At 57.6% G+C, this 22,140-nt stretch overlaps 1 protein-coding gene across 5 annotated transcripts in view; it reads right to left on the bottom strand.

Moving 5' to 3' along the window:
- Window positions 1-9,927: 9,927 nt before the first annotated feature.
- The window catches only part of MYOM2 (myomesin 2), an 89,901-nt gene continuing 77,688 nt past the window's right edge, over window positions 9,928-22,140 (bottom strand). For 3 of the 5 annotated variants that reach the window (XM_070047242.1, XM_070047243.1, XM_070047244.1), the window contains 9 exons: window positions 21,551-21,664; window positions 21,308-21,395; window positions 20,798-20,836; window positions 16,723-16,828; window positions 14,021-14,184; window positions 13,647-13,683; window positions 12,168-12,190; window positions 11,607-11,662; window positions 9,928-10,601 (listed from right to left, as the gene is read on the bottom strand). In XM_070047242.1, coding sequence (XP_069903343.1) covers window positions 10,284-10,601; window positions 11,607-11,662; window positions 12,168-12,190; window positions 13,647-13,683; window positions 14,021-14,184; window positions 16,723-16,828; window positions 20,798-20,836; window positions 21,308-21,395; window positions 21,551-21,664 — 945 coding nt within the window. In that variant the 3' untranslated portion in view covers window positions 9,928-10,283. Of the gene's footprint in view, window positions 10,602-11,606; window positions 11,682-12,167; window positions 12,191-13,646; window positions 13,684-13,971; window positions 14,185-16,722; window positions 16,829-20,797; window positions 20,837-21,307; window positions 21,396-21,550; window positions 21,665-22,140 lie in introns of all 5 variants that reach the window. The other 2 variants (XR_011378079.1, XM_070047245.1) reach the window with 2 other exon arrangements.

Genomic DNA, 22,140 nt, shown 5'->3' on the forward strand with positions numbered 1-22,140 from the left:
GCCAAGGAAGACCTTTCTCTCTGTCTCTCTCTCTCACTGTCCACTCTGCCTGTCCAAAAAAAAATGCAAGCATTCTCTGTATGATGTGTGTATGCAAATATGGATAGAGCAGTTTGAGGAAGGAGACTACAAGAACCGCACGGAAGGTGGAATCGAAAGACAAGCTTGCTCCAGTGGGAATTCCCGAGTGGTCTTCTCAAGCCCGCATTCCCGTGAGGCCGTGAGCGTGAGGGAGAGACGATGCCGACTACACACGCCTGTGTTTAACTTCTCCCTTCATGACTGACCCTGGAAAGCCCATCACGGCGGACATGCTTTTTTAAGGATTTTTTTATTTTACAATTTTTTAACATTTTGTCATCTTCTCTTCGAATGTAAACATTATATACATACATATGTACTGGTTTTTCTTGAAAACAGAGTGAAATATTCATCAGCTTTGATGGGTCCGGATTTTAGTAGGATTGCTCATCAGAGCCAGTAGCCAACCAACGAAAACATGCTGCAAAGATGGTGATGTTGATGGCGATGACAGTAAAGCTAACGTTACTTAAATACATGTGCTAGGTGATTTTGCTAAGCCCCTCACGGCCGCTGCCTGGGGGCCTCCCTGGGTAGGTGCGTGTGGGGTTCCTGGTTGTGTTCTGTGAGCCAGGGATGACCCCGCGGCCCACACAGGTGTGACCCCTGCCCTCCCGGGGCCTCAGCACCAGACTGGCAGGAAGGTAAGTACACAGTGTACCAGTATCAGACCATAAGTGTTGGGACGTGGGTGTACTCTCGTAAGCGAGGTGCGATTGTCCCATTTTATAAAGGAAGGCACGGGGTTAACGAGCCACATACCCAGAATTCAGTAGTAGCTGTCCCTTTACAGCCAAACTCTCTTTTTCCCCTTAATTTTTGCAAAGACATAACGTCAACCCCTCAGAGCCACAGGCTCAATTCACCACGAGCCATACTATCCAACGAGCAAAGAGTGAGAGACCACAGTCCCACAGGAGTGTAAGGCTAAGAGCAACAATCAAGTCATGAGATGTTTCGTTCATATAGATTTCTTGTATTCTGTATTAACTGCGACAAATCAGGGAAAACATACAATATTTGTTTGGGGAGGCTGACCTATTTCACTGAATATAATGGTTTCAGTGGCACCATGTTGTTGTGGAAGACAGGATTTCATTCTTTATGGCTGAGTAGTATTGCACAGTGTACATACACCACATCTTCTCTACCCAGTCAGCAGTTGATGGACAGCTGGGTTGACTCCATATCAGCTGCTGTGAACCAAGCTGATATAGACGTGGGGTACAGATAACTGCTTCGTAGGCTGACTCATTTTGTCTGGGTAAATTCCCAGGAGTGGGAGGGCTGGGTCATACAGTAGATTTCCACACTGTCTTCCACGGGGTCTGCACTGGTTAACGTCCCCAACAACAGTGGATTAGGGAACCTTTGTCCTACATTCCAGCCAGCATTTACTTTTTTAATTTTTGGGTGAGAGGCATTTTGACCAGGGAGGGGGAAACTTCACTGTGGTTTCATTTGCATTTCTCTGGCAGCTGGTGACCCTGAGCATGTTTCCATGTGTTTGGTGGCCATGTGTGTGTCATCCTTTGAAAAACGCCTGTTCAGGTCCTCAGCCTGCTTCCTAACTGGACTATCTGTTTTGCTGTGGTTGAGTTTCTTGACCTCTGTAGATGCGGGATACTAGTGCTTTATCAGCTGCATAGTTTGCCAGCATTTGCTCCATTCTGTCAGTTGCCTCTCACTTTTGAAGTGTTTCCTTTGCAGTACAGAAGCTTGCTAGCTTGATGTAATCCCATTTGGCAGTTTTGGCTTTGTTTGCCTGTGCTCCTGGGGTCTTTCCCAAGAAGCCTTTGCCTACGCCAATGTCTTGCAGAGTTTCCCTGTGTTTTCCTCTAGTAATTTGATGGTATTGGTCATAGATTTAGATCCTTGATCCATTTGGAGTTGACATTTGTATAAGGTGTGAGGTAAGGGTCCTGTTTCATACTTCTGCATCTGTAGATCCAACTTCCCAGAACCATTTGTTGAAGAGACTCCTTTCTACAGGGATTGGTTTTAGCTCATCTGTCAGAGATTGGTTGGTGGTAGATGCTTGGACTGATTTCCGGGGATTCTATTCTGTTCCATGGGTCTATGCGTCTATTTCTGTGCCAGTACCAGGCTGTTTTGATTAGAACTGCCCTGTAGCATGTCTTCAGATCTGGCATTGTGATGCCTCCAGCTTTGTTTTTGTTAGGATTACTTTAGATATTCGGGGTCTCCTGCATTTTCATATGAATTTTAGCATCGTTTTTTCTGCATCTGAGAAGAATGACTTGGTATTTTGATTAGGATCGCATTGACTCTAAATTGCTTTCAGCAGTATGGAGAGTTTGATAGGATTAATTCTTCCAGTCCACAAACATGGAAGATCCTTCTTTTTTTATGTCTTCTTCTCTTTCTTTCTTAAATGTTTCCTAATTCTCATTGTAGAGATCTTTCACATCCTTGCTTAAATTAATCCAGGGCATATAAATTTTTGCAGCTATTGGGAATGGTACTAATCTAAAGTTCTTTCTCAGCCACGGCATTGCTTGTGTATATGAAGGCTATAGATTATTGTATATTGATTTTATATCCTGCAACTTTACCAAACTCTTTTATGAGCTCCAGTAGTCTCTTGGTAGACTATATACCCTATGTATACATCATGATCCTGTCTCAGCAAACAGGGATAACAACTTCCACTTTGTATCTCTGTTTTCTTTCTAATGACTTCCAGAACTACATAGAACAGCAGTGGTGAAATAGGGCATCTTGTCTGGTTCTGGACCTTACTGGAAATGCTTCCAGCTTTTACCCATTCAAGATGACGCTGGCTGGTGCTGTGCCTTGATTGTATTGAGGTACATTCCTTCTATACTCCATTTCCTAAAGGTTTTTTTTATCATTAGAGGATACTTTTTAAAAGATTTATTTATTTGAAAGGCAGGGTTACAGACAGAGAGGGAGAGGTAGAGAGAGAGAGGTCCTCCATCCGCGGGCTCACTCCCCAGGTGGCCGCAACAGCCAGAGCTGCACCGATCCGAAGCCAGGAGCTTCCTCCGGGTCTCCCACGTGGGTGCAGGGGCCCAAGGACTTGGGTCATCTTCCACTGCTTTCCCAGGCCACAGCAGAGAGCTGGATTGGAGGTGGAGCAGCCGGGACTGGAACCGGCGCCCATAGGGGATTCCAGTGCCACAGGCAGCAGCCTTACCCGCTGTGCCACAGCGCCGGCCCCGACTCACTTTCTAACCTCACTCAACTCCTTTTTTGGCCAGGCCTGACATGGTGTGTTGAGAATGAATGAACTGGCTTTAAAATCATTTCTTAAAAATAGGACTTGGGAAGTCTTAACTTCTCACTTTTAGAAGACCCAAAAATCCTTGTATTATTCAGGTGAGCTGAACGCGTGAACACTGTGTTTGCCAGAGACGGGGTCTGAGCCCCAGTCCTCAGCGCTCGCTCGGCTCTGGGGCCGCCGGCCGTGACAGCCCTGGTTTCATGGAGCACCTGTTCATCCCTGGGGAGCACGGTTCCACTCTGAACATTCCCACGGATTCATCCCTGGCAAGAGGTGGCTGCAGACGCTGTGGAGCCGACAGACATCCTGACAGACGACTGACTTGCTGAACACCACACGCCCACCCCACAGGGCGCCATCACAGAATCCCAGACACACGCTCTCGGTGTTGAGCCAACAGAAGAGGCCCCTCCCAGGGGTGCGAGGTGACGGGGGCTGTGCCTCAGTTGTGAGCTCCTCAGAACCCGGCAAGGGGTGCAAATGGGATCAGGCCCTCAGTGTTACTAGGGGACGGAGACAGCCATAAACCTCAAACCACCAAGAGAAAAGAAAACGCCAAATTCCAACAAAGCCTCCCTCACAGGGCCGGCGCTGGGCACAGCCTGCAACACCTGCATCCCACATGGGCACCGGTTCAAGTCCCGGCTTCTCCACTTCCGATCCGGCTCCCTGCTAGTGCACCTGGGAAGGCAGTGGAAGATGGTCCACGTGTCTGGGCCCCTGCACCCATGCGGGAGACCCGGATGGAGCTCCTGGCTCCTGGCTTTGGCCTGGCCCAGCCCTGGTCATTGCAGCTATTTGGGGAGTGAACCAGTGAGTGGAAGATTCTCTCTCTCTCCCTCCCTCCCTCTCTCTTTCCCCTCCATCTCTTTAACTCTAAAATAAACAAACAGATCTTTAACAAGCATAGCGAGGCTCCCTTTGCCCCTGCACACCTGCAGCTGCTGAGAGTGGGGCAGGAGGCGGGAGAGACGGGAGATAGAGAGGAAGCAGAGGAGACCCAGGCATGGAAATCCCGGCAGAGCCGGACGCCGAGCGAGTGCTGGGCTGAGCACCGCCGACCTCACCGCACAGCCACTGGGCCAGGGCCAGGGACACGGGCGAACACACGTGAAGACGGAGCAGGGCCTGATGGGAAGGAGGAGGCGTGCCAGGACGGGCCACCGTGCCAGGGCCAGGTCACGTGCCGGGGCAGGCCATCATGCCAGGGGCGGTCATTGTGCCGGGGGCGGGCTATCATGCCAGAGGCCATCATGGGAGGCACCGCACACACGGCCATGGCGTTGAGTGTTAGCCTCCACATGAAAGTGGTGAGAATGCGGGCATGACGAGGCCGAAACACACGTCCTCCTGACTGCCCCTGAGCTGCAAGGGGGACGCTGACCATCCCTGGCTGTGGCCTCAGCCCCTTGGGACTGTGGGCAGGGAGGCCCCCACCGGGATGCAAGGAGCACACTCAGCCGTCCTGAGTTCCCCACACAGGCCCTTCGGGACAGTGTCTGGGTTACACCTGACCCCGACTGCTACGGCCGCAGTCACTGGCAGCATCTGGATGTGGGCCTTTGTTCCGTGTGCCCACGGCACGGTTCTGAAGAAGCTCAGGCTGTAGCAGGAAGGGCTGGAAAGCTGGGTCAGCCTGCGGGATGTGAACGGCTCGATGGTTTGGGGGAAGCAACACCGTGTCTTATAAAACCCGAGTCTGAGTTCTCCGCAGTCCTCACGGCTTTTAACTGGACACGGCAGGTGGGGAGCTGAAGCTGGGGTGGGCAGGGCCCCCAGGAGAGCAGAGGGTGATGACCACCTGCCCCTCCCGGCCCTGAGGTGCCCCCATGGGACTCCAGGGAGTCAGCACTTGCCTGAGGCCAGGGAGGGCAGCGTCCCCAGGGAGAGTGGGTGACGGGGCCCTCTGCCCCAGTCTGAACCCACACTGGCCCTGTGCTGACAAAGGTGGCCCGGGAAACCCACACTGGCCCTGTGCTGACAAAGGTGGCCCAGGAATGTTAGGTGTGGCCCACCAGGGCGATGGCACGAGGGGCACGTGGCCACTCTGTTCATTGACCCCAGTGTCTCCGTGTGTCTGATACTATTCACAGAAAAGAGATGTTGTAATGCCCAGCCAAGGAGAACAGGGAAGAGCACGCTTGCCAGGGCCACAGGGGAGGCCCATGTGGGTGACAGGACTGCTGTACACAGGGACGGCCTGCTGTACACGGGGACGATGCTGTACATGGGGGATGTGGGGAGCAACTCGGACTAGACTAAGTTACTGGAATTAAGACTTATTCTCTGCATCTGCTCTCCCACAATATGGCGCTGGGAGAGGAGGAAACAGCTTCTACACAGCTGCCTCCAGTTCAACCAATAAACTGTAGGACCTGCTCCTGATTGGAGGAGAGCAGCGTACTCGGCGTGTGGGTAGCAGAGTTGGGATTGGTGGAAGAGGACTATAAAGGAGGAGAGAGACAACATGCACCAGGGAACATCTATCTGAAGGAACACCTGTGCAGCCCCCGAGAGAGCCGGCCGGCAGTGTGCCCCTCCCCCGCGGAAGTGGGGAAAGTGGCAGGGGGAACCGCCCTTCCACGGAGGTGGAAGGGTTGGTAGCCAACCCGGGAAGAACCAGCAGCAAACCCGGGGAGGGCCGAGCAGATGAAAGAACAATGCAGGGTCCTGTGTCGTTCCTCCACGAAGAGGGGGAGCGACATAATGGTGCCGTGACTCGGATAGGAAAACCCAGGAGGGAAGAAGCGGGAAGAAGTGGGAAAATACTGGAGAGAGAGACTAGCAAAGAGCCTAGGGAAAAGCCGGACGGAAAAGGTGCCGGAAGAAGCTATCGAAAGCCTAGGCATAGACTTGGATACGGACTGTGGGAAAGAAGTTAGGATTGAAAGGGAAAGCAAGAAGAAACTTAGACTCGGATGTGGACTATGGCGGGGAAGCTAGGAGATTGAAAGTGAAAGTGAAAGCTAGAAGAAACTTGGATACGGACTGTGGGGAGAAGCCAGGAGAAATGAGAGGGGAATATTGTTGGAAGAAAAGTTAGGAAACATACCGGGTAGAGAAAAATATGTTAGGGAGGATGTAGCCGCGGGGGCAGGCTGAAGCGGAGACGTAAGCCATCTTGGGATTCTTCAAGTCAGCCCGGGGAGCAAAAGGCGAAAATCTGGAACCAGAGGCAGAGACATGGGCCGCCAGGTTGGAATCTGTCAGATTAGCCCGGGGAGCAAAAGACGGGAAGCCAAACCGAAAGGCGCAGACGTGAGCTAGGTTGAATTCGCCAGGTTAGCCCGGGGAACTTGGACTGAATGCCGGTGACGGAAACGTGAGCTAGGCTGTGTGATTCGCGGAAGCCGCCGCGTGCAGAGAGAGCACAGGGCGTGAATAGATAGGGAACGCGGGGCTGGCGTGAAGGCCGTGGTGCGGGTGCGAAGGGCGTGGAGACCACGGAGCGCGCGAAGCCGAGCCACGCAGAGCCGGGAGCCCACCGCAGGGCGGGCGCCGGGAAGCTGCGCAGATGAGAGAAGCGCGGGCTGAAGAGGCTCAGAGCCGGGAAGCAGCGCAGAGCCAGGAAGCAGCCTCGGGGCGGGCGCCGGGATGCCACAGGGATAAGAGAAACAGAAGTTTTAGAAGTAAAATGAGAGAAATAGGAATGCTGGAAGATAGAAGTAAAATGGGAGAAATAGGAATGCCCAGAGATAGAGAAATAGAGAAAAATAAGGCCTCCCCACAACATGGCAATGAGAGAGCTTGGATTCGGTCTGCCTTATTAGTAAGACGATAAGCACCTGTGGGCAGCTGCAGGTCACCGAAGACAGGCACGTTATCAACACCAATAAGTCTCCCCACAAGAAAACAGTGAGAGGGCTTGGATTCGGTTTGCCTGATTGATAGGGCTTGTAAGCACCTGCAGGCAGTTCTAGCGGAGCAGAGCATGCGCTGCAGGGCACCGAACACAGGCACGCATCAGCGCCTAAAAACCTCCTCACAACATGGCGAAGAGAGGACCCAGACTCAGTTTGCCTGATTGGTAGGGCTTGTGAGCACCTGTGGGCAACTCTAGTAAGCAGAGCAGAGTGTGTGCCGCGGGACACCAAAGACAGGCGCGTATCAACGCCAAAAAATAAAAAGAAAGGGGGATCTGTGGGGAGCAACCCAGACTAGACTAAGTTACTGGAATTAGGACTTATTCTATGCATCTGCTCTCCCACAATATGGCGCTGGGAGAGAAGTAAACAGCTTCTACACAGGTGCCTCCAGTTCAACCAATAAACTGTAGGACCTGCTCCTGATTGGAGGAGAGCAGCGTACTCGTCGTGTGGGTAGCAGAGTTGGGGTTGGTGGAAGAGGACTATGAAGGAGGAGAGAGACAACATGCACCGGGGACATCTAAGAGGAACATCTATCTGAAGGAACACCTGAGCAGCCCCCGAGAGAGCCGGCCGGCGGTGTGCCGCTCCCCCGCGGAAGTGGGGAAAGTGGCAGGGGGAACCGCCCTTCCACGGAGGTGGAAGGGATGGTAGCCAACCCGGGAAGAACCAGCAGCAAACCCGGGAAGGGCCGAGCAGACAAAAGAACAGCGCAGGGTCCTGTGTTGCTCCTCCACGAAGAGGGGGAGCGACAGGGGACAATGCTGTACACGGGGACGATGCTGTACACGGAGATGATGCTGTACACGGGGACAATGCTGTACACGGGGACAACGCTGTACACGGGGATGATGCTGTACACGGGGATGATGCTGTACACGGGGACGATGCTGCACACGGGGACAATGCTGTACACAGGGGACAATGCTGTACACGGAGATGATGCTGTACATGGGGACGATGCTGTACACAGGACGATGCTGCACACGGGGACAATGCTGTACACGGAGATGATGCTGCACACGGGGATGATGCTGTACACGGGGACTATGGGTCTGCTGCACACGGGGACGATGCTGTACACGGGGACTATGGGTCTGCTGTACACGGGGATGATGCTGTACACGGGGACGATGCTGTACACAGGGATGATGCTGCACACGGGACGATGCTGCACACGGGGACGATGCTGCACACGGGGACGATGCTGCACACGGGGATGATGCTGCACACGGGGACGATGCTGTACACGGGGACGATGCTGTACACGGGGGCGATGCTGCACACGGGGACGATGCTGTACACGGAGATGATGCTGTACACGGGGACGATGCTGTACACGGGGATGATGCTGTACACGGGGACGATGCTGTACACGGGGACGATGGTGTACACGGAGATGATGCTGTACACGGGGACTATGGGTCTGCTGCACACGGGGACGATGCTGTACACGGGGACTATGGGTCTGCTGTACACGGGGATGATGCTGTACACGGGGACGATGCTGTACACGGAGATGATGCTGCACACGGGGACGATGCTGTACACGGGGACGATGCTGTACACGGGGACGATGCTGTACACGGGGACTATGGGTCTGCTGTACACGGGGACGATGCTGTACACGGGGACGATGGTGTACACGGGGACAACACTGTACACGGGGACGATGCTGTACACGGGGACGATGCTGTACACGGGGACGATGCTGTACACGGGGACGATGGTGTACACGGAGATGATGCTGTACATGGGGACGATGCTGTATGCAGGGGAGGATGGGTCCGCTCTACAGGGCTGTGCACGGGGGATGCAGGCCACTCTGTGTCGTCCAGGCCCGATGCCAGGAGTGAGCCCCACGTAACCTTGGACACGGTGTGCCAGGTCGGTTCCCATGATAGCAGCGCCCCTCTTTGGGGGGAGGGCTGTGCATGTGTAGGGGAGGGTCCTGCTGGCAGTACTTGTGACTTAGTTTCACTCTGGAACTAAAAGTGCCCTAAAAAGAACGAACATCCTGGATGGCTCTAAGATTCTCAGCCACTTAAATCCTTCCCACTGGGCACAGCTGTGTGCCCTAGAAAATGAGTGAATTCTGCTTCGCCACACACGGCGCCTTCCCTGGGGACTCCTGCTGACCCAGCTGAGGTCCCCGTGCAACACAAGAGGGGGAGCCGGAACAATGCCCATGAGACTCACACCACGGCTCTGCGAGCCCGCCCTCCCGGCGTCCCGGCCCTCGGGGACGTGGCTAAACCTCAGCATCTGAATCAGCACCTTAGAGAAACGGAAAACAGCACACGCTTGGGCTCGGGCTGACTGCAGACACAGAACGTTCTCCACTGGGCCACAACGCACCTGTGAGACGTAAGAGCCAAACGCATGTCGATGCCGGAGCCACATCAGCCTCTTTGTGACGAGGGGGTGGGTGGCACACGTCCTACCCTCCCAGGAGACCCCCTCCTAGGCAAGGCATCACTTTTCCCCCACAGCTACGGCTGCGATGGCTTCGAGTGAGCCGCGCCCACGCCCTTCCCGTACAAGGCTGCCACGTGCGCCACGTGACCCCCGGTGACCTTCCCCGGCCTCACCCAAATGCACTGTGGCAGGGCCGTGATGCTGCGGGTCCCTGGGGCAGGTGCGGGGAGCCCACCCAGCTCGGGCACAGCAGGCGCTGTCCCTGCGCAGAGCGACGCACACAGGAGGCAGACGTAGTGAGGGCTGGGGACACCACAGCCCGGCGCCTTGTGATGCTTTATTAGCCTACAGCAGGAGACACACGTGTGACCGGCTAGTGCCTGCTCCGAGGGCCACTGTGGGCCTTAGCAGCTGCCCGGGGTGGACGGCGGCTTGGCACACTCAGCCACGCACTGCACGGCCCGGAGTCGCCCCCACGCGGCCATGAGCCGGGCGCTGAGCTCAGGCCCCGCATTCCGCCAGGAACCATGAGTACAGAGCCTGGGGCAAACAGACGGGCGTAAAACGAAAATCAAACGCAAAACCTAGAAGCATGGCGGTGGCCCGTGGCCTGCTGTCACGCGGCACCAGGACCAGGGCCTCTCCACGCCCTACGGGGCCGTGGCGGAGGCGGACGCGGGGATGAGCTTGGGCTTGGCCTGCTGGGGCGGCGCCACCTCGGGGATGGCCTCGCCGTGCTTGTACACGCTGACGGTGACGTCGATCTTCTCCCCGCCGTACTTGTTCTTGACATTGATGCTGTACTTGCCCGAGTCCTCGGAGGTCACGCCCTTGATGGTCAGGCTCACGTACTTGGCCTGCTCCACCTTCACGGAGAAGTGCTCGCTGAGCTCGATGTCCTGGTCGTTCTTGAACCACACCACCTCGGGGTCGGGGTTCCCAAACACCGTGCAGGTCAGGTTCAGGGTCTGGAGGAGGAACAGCGTGTGAGCTCTGCCGTGGCCCGCGGCGCCCTCGTGAAGGCGGCCAGGGGCATGGGGCCGGGCACACCCGAGCCACAGGCGCCCACGGGAGAGCTCAGAAGGAAACCCAGCGCCGAGCTGTCTGTCTTACTCCGGTTTCAAAGGCATCGGAAGCCGGTTAAGCTCTACAAGTCGCAATACACACACTCAGCCTCTCCCTAAAATTCCTTTACATTCAGATTTAGGGGGTCACCCGGCCAGTTCCTCGGGCGACACGGTGTCACAGCTAGCAGGACGCAGTCAGCACACTCTGGACGTCTGGCTGAAACCAGCTTTCGGCCGTGACAAAGCAGAACCAGTGCGGGCTTCTGGGTGGCGGTTCGCTGTGACACTGGCCCTCTGCGGGGGCTCACTGGGCCTTCCGCAGCCGCCGAGGGAAAGCTCCATACATTTCCGTGTCTCGGCCTCGCAACATTCGCCCAAGCATCTATGTCCCCGTGAGGCTGAGCTACCGTCCCGGGTGCGGCGAAGGAACCAGAACCGGCACCTCCACGACAGGCGCAAACCCAAGCTGCACACGGAGGCTCCCGCTGGCCTGAACCCGTCTTACACTTTACAAACGTGACAGATGACACTGCCAGCAGGCGGCCACAGCGTCACGCAGGGCGGGCGGCCTCCTTCTCCCTGGTCCTTCCTCCCTTTGGCCCCAGAGCCAGGCGGGAGCCTGGGCCCAGCAGAATCCCTGCCACAGGCCCTGTGGAGGCGCCCGAGTCGACGTGTGGCCCGGGGTGCAGAGGCGCAGTGTGTTGATGCCAGTGAGCGAGCGGGCGGGGAGCTGGGCCATGCCCCGTGCCACAGGGAGTGCACAGCAGGAGGTGAGCTCAGCTGTTCTGCAGAGGGGCAGCGGACGTGGGACGGGCCCCCCTCCCGCAGGCCCTCTGCTCGGCCCTAGGACAAGCGAGTGTGCCGTGTCCAGCCCCACCCCGGTGCTGCCCCACTGCCAGCTCTCACCTTGCCTTCCATGATGGTCACCACGTCGGGCAAACCGCCAATCACCTTGCCGCGATCTGCAACAGAGCAAAGCCACTGAGCCGAGGAAGCAGTGACAGGGACGTCCCCGCGGGGCACCCAGGAGAGGGCCCAAGGGAAGGGGGCCCCTGCGGTGGTGGGAGAGGCCAGGGGCCCAGGGCATGAAGCAGCCTAGAGCGACTGGGGGATGCGAGCTGGGCTCTCGGGGTCAGGGTCTGCCAGGGACAGAGGCGGGACATGGCGTGCTCCCTGGCTTGGGGAAAGCAGAGGCCCTGGGTGGCACAGGCGGAAGCTCAAGGGCCGGTGCAGGGCAGGAGGGGGCGGGGCCGGGTGAGGAGGGGCCAGAGCTGGGGAGCAGCAGAGGCGTGGGAGGGCCGTGAGCTCAGATGGCTCCCGCTCGACACGCAGGCTGTGGGCCCTGCCCCACCCACGGAAAGCAGCCAGCGTGATAGTGGGTGCTGTAGCAGGCTGTGGGCCCTGCCACCCCCACCCCCACCCCCCCCCGCGGAACGCGGCCAGCGAGACGGTGGGCGCTGTACTCACTCTTCTCCGCGAACGCCGCAGCCCTGAGGGAGAAGGGGCAGAGAGCAGAGGTGAGAAGAGCGTGGGGCCAACGCCACTGACACAGGCCCCGCAGCCAGGGACGCTGGCCGGGCAGGGCGCAGTTCCCGCCACGGGAGAGGCGCTGCCCCTGCCTCCCCAGGGCCCCGCCCCGGCACCCACAGGCCACACCCACACCAGGGCACACGGACTTTCCCATCCACCTGTCAGTCTCGGCTTCGTCTTCCTTCTCTGCACCCTCCCCACAGCCACGGCCGGGAGACCGGCAAGGCCCCTCCCTGCTCCCGGGGCAGGCACGCGAACGCGGGCACATGCTGCAGAATTCTAGGTCATTCTTCCGAACAGCCCCTGAGTGGTGTGCTACTGTGACACTGTAATTAGTCGCTCCTAATTTGCCGCGACCACGCATTAGTCATCTAACCGTCTAAAGCGATGCAAGGCTATTACAACTCAGGAAGTTAACCCTTAAACACACTTCCGGTCTGGACCTGCCCTGCGACCAACTGAGGTACTTAAGTGGCTCTTTGTATCCCAGGACCAACTCCAGCACTCAGTTCACCCGGGGATCCACAGGCCTTCCTACACCTGAACAAACAAGCCCCACGGCCCCTGGGCCCCCTAGTGACTCAGTAACAGTGGGCAGAGCCACAGAGCGGCAACTGAAAGTGAAAATCTACAGAAGAACCCAAAGTGCAGGTCTACACGTGACAGCCTGGGTACACGTCTACACAGTCACACCTCATGTGCAGGTCTACATGGTGACATCCTGGGGTAATGTCTACACAGTCACACCCCATGTGCAGGTCTGCACGGTGACAGCCTGGGTACACGTCTACACAGTCACACCCCATGTGCAGGTCTACACGGTGACAACCTGGGTATACGTCTACACAGTCACACCCAATGTGCAGGTCCACACGGTGACAGCCTGGGGTACATGTCTACACAGTCACACCTCATGTGCAGGTCTACATGGTGACATCCTGGGTACACATCTACACAGTCACACCTCATGTGCAGGTCTACACTGTGACAACCTGGGGTACATGTCTACACAGCCACACCTCATGTGTAGGTCTACACGGTGACAACCTAGGGTGCACATCTACACAGCCACACCTCATGTGCAGGTCTACACTGTGACATCTCATGTACGGTCTACACAGTAACACCCCACGTGCAGTGTACACAGTAACAGATGAGCGTGCAGGTCTACATGGTAACAGATGAGCGTGCAGTCTACACCATGACACCCCACGTGCAGTCTACACGGTAACAGATGAGCGTGCAGGTCTACACCGTGACACCCCACGTGCAGTCTACACGGTAACAGATGAGTGTGCAGGTCTACACGGTAACACCTCATGTACAGGTCTACACCGCAACACCCCACGTGCAGTCTACACGGTAACAGATGGGCGTGCAGGTCTACACCATGACAGCCGAGCACGCGGCCCTTACTTGAGCCGCTGGAACTCTGCGAAGGCTTCGTCGAACGCTGCAAGGAAAGGTTCACCCGTGGTCAGCAGGTTCCTCCTAGCCAGCTTTCTGTGCCCACTCAGACGTCCCCCCGTGCATCTGCTCGTGACCATGGCGGTTGCCCGCTGGACGAGTCTTCACCCGTGGTCAGCAGGTTCCTCCTAGCCAGCTTTCTGTACCCACTCAGACGTCCCCCCGTGCGTCTGCTCGTGACCATGGCAGCTGCCCACTGGAGGGGTCTTCACAAACCCCTTTCTCCGCAGGAGTATCGGAAGATCCGCCTGCCTTGGATCTCCTCCTGCAGCACCGAGCGGATCAGCCGGCCGAAGCCCCGGATGCCGAGCGGCCGCTCTTACCTTGTCCCGACAAGTCGAGCGAGCGCTGGTGGTTGTCTTTGCCATCGAAAATCTCAAAAGTGTACTTCCCTTTGTCCTTCTCCGTGGGCTCGCAGATCTGCAGCCAGGCCATGTCCTCACTGCCCCCAATGCGCATGTGCTCACTGGACGAGATCTTGGCGTCTCTAGAAAAGGAGAGGGACACGGGTCTCTGTGTCACATGCACGGCACCTGCAGGGCTGACTCGCCGATGCCAGCGTCCCTAAGTGACACCCTTCTTGTTGAATATGCACTCGACACAACGTGACCTCGACACTCGCAGAGAACCGAGAGCAAACACTGGGACACATTCAGTACACCACGCTCACAGCAGCACGGGTCCCGATGGCCAGGAGGGGACAGCAGCCAGGGGTCAGGGGCAGGTAATAAACCAGGCATGGCACAGCCTGTCCATTCCATGGCACAGCCTTCAGCCTCAAGGACAGAAGTTCTGACACGGCAACAGGATGAACCCGAAGATGTTACACAGAGCGAAACAGGCCGGCCACAGAGGACCCAGACTGGGTGATGCTGTTTCACAGTCATCAGGCCGGGGTCACTGGGGGAGGGGTGGGGGTGGGGGAGTGGAGAGGGAGGTGCCGAGGGCTGTACAACAGCATGGCTGTATGATCCCACGGAAACCTGACACCCAAAAGGCTAAAATCCCAAATTTTGCATTCTGAGCTAGCTTGCTATATAACGTCTATTTTGCAAAAGCATAAATGATGCCACGTTCATCAGTCAGGAATGTGCAGTAACACGCCGCTCCGTCTCCAGCTATCTCGGAGCCCAGTCCATGGTCTGGGACGCGTCTCTCTGTCTGTGGTCAGTCCCCTCCCTGCATGTTGGGAAGAGCAGTGGTTAGGACTGGACCTCCCAGAGTCCAAAGCCCTGTTCCCTCGCCCGCTGGCCATAGGGTTTGGGACACGATGCTTGCGTCCCCCTCACATCTACAAGACATGACGACTACCTACCCCGAGGGCATCTGTGAGATTAGATGTTCCTCACGGAGCATCAGCTCGCCGGCCCTAACACAACACAAACTGACACGCACGTGTGCCTGTGCAGGTGCAGGTGTGTGTGTGTGTGTGTGTGTGTGTGTGTGTGATCTCTGTGCCCCAGCTCCAGCACAGAGCAGGCCTGTGACAAGCCAGGCAAAGCTAAAGAAGGGTGGCCCTTGCCGGGGCTGGCCGTGTCCATGACAACGTGGCACAGGCACACAGCCACACAGCCTGAGTGGGACCGGGGCTGCACAGAGATGTTGCAATCCATTCTGCTTCCCACTGATCCCACGAGAAAATACATCTACTCGCCGTCTTAAGAAAGCAATCCTCATAAGCAGTTATTTCACAAGACTCACCAGCGTCAGACTTCGAAGCTCTTATTTCCGGAATTCTCTCTACACAGAAATACGCTTCCTTCCGCACACTTGCCTAACAAACCGGACCTGCAGCAACTCTGTCTGATGGAGGACACAGGCTACTGAAGACACAGCCGTGGAAGGCTCCAGTCTGTCTTATTACCTTACGTGTCATAACACGTGACACAAAAACAATCGGTGCGTTGAAATTTAAATGGGGAAAAAGCCCCAAAATGATAAGCAGCTCAACTCACTCACTAACAGACTCGCTTCAACAAAACAGCGCTTTTTAAAGCAAATGTCACAACCACCAGGATTGTCTTTGGAAATACTGACTAGATAAATCTACCCACGGTGTGGCAGAGGGGGCCTGGGCTGTAGCTCATGGGGGAGCAGGGGTTGGGGAGTTGTCGACACCATTGGAACTTGGGGCACAGGTTGGGACAGGCCTGAGGTGCTGCCCTCCTGGGGCTGGAGCTGTGGACAGCGGGTTAAGCCACCACCTGCAATGCCAGCACCCCACAGATTTGAGCACTGGTTTGAGTCCCAGCCGCTCCACTTCCCATGCAGCTTCTTACTAACGTGGCTGAGAGGCGGCAGCTGATGGCTCAAGTCCGAGGGTGTCTGTCAGCCTGTGGGAGACCCGGATGGAACCCAGCCCTGGCTGTTGCACCATTTGGAGAGTGAATCAGCAGGTGGGAGATCTCTCTATCTCTCCCTCCTCCTCTCTGCCACTCTAGCTTTCAAATAAATAAATAAATCTCTTTAAACCAAAACGGTGTCCTCCCGATGTGGGCGCGAGCAGAGATGAACTGAAAGCCACTGTCCCCGCCCCATCGGAGGCCCGTCCCCCACGATCCCGTCCTGGGAGCGACGGGACCCGGCTTTCAGCTGTCAGGTACACGTCTGTGGCAGGGACGTGAAACAGTGGCCCTCCACGGGTCGTGACTCCCACCTGGGAATGCACGAGACACGACAAACTCGCCATACAGACCTGACCTTGCCTGCCTTACGTCAGGCTTGTCTCCGCTCCTTTCCCCGATAATCCGGCGTGGTGGAAGCTGCCTGATGGGAACTAGGAGCGGGATTCTGACGAGTGGTCCCCCTGCTCCCTGCTCCCCTCCAGGGAGGCTGCGGGCCACCCCTGGCGCACGCGAGCCCCGCAACCATCTCCAAGGCCTCCGGCCACTCCATTCTCCTGGTCCTGTCTCCTGGGGGTCCTCCCAGTGCCGCGCTGCCTGGCCCCAAGCCCACGGTGCACACAGCTGCTCAAGCTTACAGACCTGGGCCCTGCCACGGCTCCTGGCCGCGGCCCCGCACTTACTTGTGGTACCAGTTCACTCTCATCTCCTCGGTGAAGTACTTCATGAAACACTGCAGCCTGATCCCTTCCGGGGTGCAGAGGATCTTCAGGGGAGAAGCCGACATCCCTGCAGGACACAGAGAGGCCTCAGGCGCGGGGGGACAGTCGGGGCCGCACTCATCACCCACACGTCCACACCACGGACAGCCCAGACAGCCCTACACGCTCAGCTCCTGGGCCCACAGCGGTCAGTCACGGTGCTGGGGGGCCCTCAGTGAGCCCTGGAGAGGAGGCTGTGGGTGGGTGATCTGCAGCCAACACCTGTGGCCTCTGCTTCCTCCTCCACAAAGCCTCCTCCCGTGGGCAGGCCCTGAGCTGCTGTTCACGGCATTGGAGGCCTCTCAGACGCAGCCACCCATGCCATGCGGCTCGGGCCGCTGCACAGGAAGTGCGGGGATCCTGGAGAACACGGCCAAGACCCACCCCCACGCCCTGGTGTCTAGGATCCCACCTCCCACCCAACAAGCTCCACGTACCCATGAGTAATTCCCACTTCTCCTCCACAGCGTCTGCCACCTGCCTACCCTGCATGTGCCAGCAACCCTGCCAGGCCCTTCCTGAAGGGGCAGCCACGCCTCGGCCCTTCCGTGCCTGGCTCCTCCTGCTCTCACCAGAGGTACAGCTCCCTCCTCTGCCGAGGCTGAGCCAGTGTCCCCCGTGGGGACGTCCTCTTTAGGGAATGTCACGCGGGAGGACCCAGCTGTGTCTACGAGGAAAGTCACACACATACCCCCACCCCCACCCCCATAGCATCTGCAGCCCCACACACCCCAAGCCACGAAGGTTCTGGGGCCTCAGCGGTGGAGCCTGTGGTTCTAAAACAAGGGGAAGCAGGGAGCAGATGGCAGTAGCCAGGCAAGAAAGTACAGGATGGGAGGCAGCTTCCAGGAGAGCAGGGGCAGGTGCATGGCACGCCCCTCTCCCCTCCCCCCTACCAGAGCCCTTGCTCTCCCTGTGCAGGGGAGAGGACCAGGAGAGACTGACGAGGCAGGGCAGGTGCAGCCATGGGGGACACGGCACACCCCTCTCCCCCAACCCCGGAGCCCTTGCTCTCCCTGTGCAGGGGAGAGGACCAGGAGGGACTGACGAGGCAGGGCAGGTGCAGCCACGGGGGACACGGCACACCCCTCTCCCCCAACCCCGGAGCCCTTGCTCTCCCTGTGCAGGGGAGAGGACCAGGAGGGACCGACGAGGCAGGGCAGGCAGACCTCAGCTGAGGACTGAGATTTGCCAGCATGAGGAACGCAACTGAAGGGCCTGCAGGAAGCAGAAAGTGAGTTTTCAGGGCCCCTGACCCTCTCCTCCCTGGTTCGTGGCTCTCATTGCAAGGCCAGGGGGAGGGGCTTCGACCGGCCCCCACAGGACCCACTGCAGGCAGCAGAATGGCCTCAGCCACGGAGACAGAAATGGTGTGGTCACAGAAGGCCAGGCTTGGGAAGTGCTCGCCTTTCAGAGTGCACTGGGGTCGGTGCAGGGTCACAGGCCTGGCCAGTGTCCAGAGGGGGAGGGAGACATGGCCGGGGTGACCCAAGGCCCCTCTGCTGGCAGGACAGGCCCGCCAGGCACCCCGATGTGGATCCCACCTGTCTAGGCCTGTGTGTGAACGCCGTCAGATCCTTCCCTGAGGAGAGAAGCAGCCCAGCCCCAGCTGAGGCTCCTAACGCCACACAGCCATGGCTGGGACCATGGGGAACACACTGCAGGCTTCCAGACTTCAACAACAGCCAGCGGACTCCACGGGCACCAGCGGAGAAGCCGGTGACAGTGGCCACCCCGACCCCACCAACCCAAGGACAGCTGTGAACCAGACAGCGGCCACTACTGTGGGAAAGAGACTCAATGGGGACATGGGCAGGTGCACAAGTGTGTCAGAGTGTGTGTGTGGAAATGTGTGAGTGCATGAGTGTGATTGTGAGAGTGCATGTGTGTCATTGTGAGCTGAGTGATGACTGTGTGTGTAAGCTCATGAGTGTGTGTCAGTGAGCTTGTGAGTGACGAATGTGTGTATGAGTGTGAGCTCATGAGTGTGTCAGTGAGCTCATGAGTGATGAGTGTATGTGTATGTCAGTGTGCATGAGTATGAGTGTGTGTGTCAGTGAGCTCATGTGTGTGAGTGCATGAGTGTGAGCATATCAGTGTGTGAATGCCCGAGTGTGTGAGCTCATGGGTGTGCATGTCAGTGAGCTCATGTGTGAGAGTGAGTATATGAGTGTGAGCGTGTCAGTGTGTGGGCTCGTGTGAGTGTATGTGTGAGCATGTCAGAGTGTGTGAGCTCATGGGTGTGCATGTCAGTGAGCTCGTGTGAGAGTGTGAGTGTATGAGTGTGAGCGTGTCAGTGTGTGAATGCCTGAGTGTGTCAGAGTCTGAGGATGTGAGGCGATGCCCGTGTGCACATGTGGCCACCCCAGATTTCCTCCCGGAGAAGAGTGAGGTAAGTCACTGGCACGGGGGCTCTCAGCAGGGCAGGGCAAGCTGTGGGCAGCTGACACGGTGACTAGGACACAGCGACAACACCGTCTTCCACCCAGCCTGCTCTCTTCCTGTACACATTCACTCTGTCTAGACCTCATGAGCAACTGTTTGTCAACACGTGGCCCTGTGTGTAGCGTGTGTGGCCCCTCCCAAGTGGTGCATGTGTCCCTAGGAGATGTGGCCCCACAGTGACCATGAGCATCACAGCCTACGTGTGTCCCTAGGAGAGGCAGCCACAGTGACCGTAAACATCACAGCCTACGTGTGTCCCCAGGAGATGTGGCCCCACAGTGACCGTGAGCATCACAGCATACGTGTGTCCCCAGGAGATGCAGCCACAGTGACCGTGAACATCACAGCCTACGTGTGTCCCCAGGAGATGCGGCCACAGTGACCGTGAACATCACAGCCTACGTGTGTCCCCAGGAGATGCGGCCACAGTGACCGTGAACATCACAGCCCTAACTGCGGTCATTCCACTGGACCGTGCAGAGGCCGAAAGACGTGCAGAGCTGCGTGGACAAAGCAGTGAAAACGTGACACAAGGCGCTTCTCATGAGGATGCCAGGCGTGCATGGCAGCAGGCAAGCGCCTGGCCGGGGCCCTGACCGGGGCCTGCTGAAGCCACCCAGCCCTGCTGGGCCCACAAACCAGGTACCCTCCAGAGCCCACAGGAAGACTAGCACACAACCATAGCGCAAAGCACTATACAAAAACCAGCTGCTACCGTCCAGTTAACACCAGTATCTGCGTTCCCACAGTTCCCACAGACAGGAAAATGCAAAGGGAGAGATAATTCACAAGGCTGGAAGACGGTTTCCTGCACAAAGCCAGGGGTGTAAGAACTCACTGTTGCTATCCTCATCTGAAACCAACAGGCTAACGGCATCAGGTGCCAAGCAGTCGCCAGGACTAACCAAAGGCAGACTGGAACCGGATTTCTCAGAGGGAAACACAGACCCCGGAGGGTTAGGCTCCCACCGGCAGCACTGACATCCCATATGAGCGCCAGTGTTAGTCCCGGCTGCACCACTTCCAATCCAGCTCCTGCTAATGCTCCCGGGAAAGCAGCAGAGGATGGTCCAAATGCCTGGGCCCGCCCACCCTCTCCTACCCCCCTCACCTCCTCCCACCCCCTCCCACCTCCTCCCACCCCCTCCCACCCACATGGGCAACCCAGATGGAGCTGCAGGCTCCTGGCTTCAGCCTGGCCCAGCCCCAGCTGTTGCAGCCATTTGGGGAGTGAGCCAGTGGATGGAAGGCCTCTCTCTGTGTCTCTTTTTCTTGCTCTCTATAACTCTGCCTTTCAAATACATAAGTAAATCGTAAAAAAAAAAAAAAAAAAAAAAAAAGGACTAAGGAGCAGCTGCCACCTTGAAATCCCATCAGGGAAGCAGCAGAAAACCAGGCCATCTCGGGACCGGCCACAGCCCACACTGCCCACCTTGACCCTGGCCCCACTGGCGCTGGCCCATTCACTTCCTCCCTTCAGCGGCTAGCGCCCATCTCAGGAAACAGCAATCTTGGCACCAAAGTGACCTGAGACACGGGAGCCCTCACTTACCACAGACTCTGCTCATGGCCAAGATCATGTCCTCGTACACTGGAGAGGAAGAGAGAGACATTAGTGCGTGCAACTCGACAGACAGCAGCACCCTGGACGGCTGAGTAAACTGACGGTCGCTGGACGAGCGGAACATTGAAAAGGCAACGCTGACCCACAGAAGGCTTCTGTGCACGGTAAACCCCTCCAAGCCACTCTTTCTAATCAAGAACAAGAACACTCTGCTCGGCATAAATCCAACCAAATGCTTAACCGAACCACTCCAATGGCGTCCGCCACAGCAGCAACACTGGCTACGGGGTGAGCCGCGGCTTCCGGCCGTGGGCGGCAGTGACATTGCACACAAACCCCGGAACAGCTCTGCATGCGCCCAGAGCTCCCACAGAGGCTCCCTCGCAGGTGAGCAGCGAGGAGGCGTGTGCACCATGGCGGGGACATGGGCCACGGGGCTTCCCGGGCCCGCCCTGTGGACGAAGTGTACGTCTCTCGTGGCGGGCGGCGGCCCCTCACCTTTGCCCGCTATTTCCAGGATGCTCGCGTCCTGACCTCTCTCGTCCTTCAAGGTCGCCTTGTACTCGCCGTGGTCCTTCTTGGACAGCTGCGGACAAAGCACAGCCCTGTTAACACGAAGCCGGTGCACGGCCTCCACGCGGGGAGTGCTGACATGGCCTGGGCAGAGGAGGCCGGGTGCAAAGGGGAGGGCGCGGAGACACGGAGGCCTGTGCAGAAGTGCCGTCTGTGCACGCGCGATACCTTCGGGATGAGCAGCTCGCACACGCCCTTCTCCAGGTCGGGCGGCGTCTCCGTCTCGTACAGAACGTCGTCCTTGAGCCACTTGAACACCGTCTCCTTCTTGGTGTTCGCAACCTGCAAGACAGGAGCTAGCCTGGGTGCGGGAAACGCAGGAGCGAAGCCGTATGCACTAGGCTGGGTGCGGGAAACGCAGGAGCGAAGCCGCACGCACGGGCTCTGACACGGCGAGCCTCTCCCGGATGCCTGCGGCTGAGGAGCCGGGCCTCACCCTGGCACCTGAAAGACAAACGAGTCTCCTGCAGCCATGACCTTGGGCGTGTGAAAGGTCACTCACGGAGGCTGCACCTGGGGATGTGCAAATAACGCAGAAGGCGCTCAGAGGTCTGGGAAGCTGCCGAACGCTGCCTACCTGGTGTGGCCACGATCAGGACCACCCTCAGCAGGAAGACAGCCCCGGGGGACGAGGACTCACTGGACGCTCACCGCACCATCTCAGCACTGCTAGGATGGGGGAGGGGCTTTGCTGGACCCTTAGCGAAAAGGCGGACTTTTGTGCTTAACAATAATCAAGCGTATCCGATTTGTCAGGA

The sequence above is a fragment of the Oryctolagus cuniculus genome, chromosome 8, assembly GCF_964237555.1.
Source record: "Oryctolagus cuniculus chromosome 8, mOryCun1.1, whole genome shotgun sequence".
Lineage (NCBI taxonomy): Eukaryota > Metazoa > Chordata > Mammalia > Lagomorpha > Leporidae > Oryctolagus > Oryctolagus cuniculus.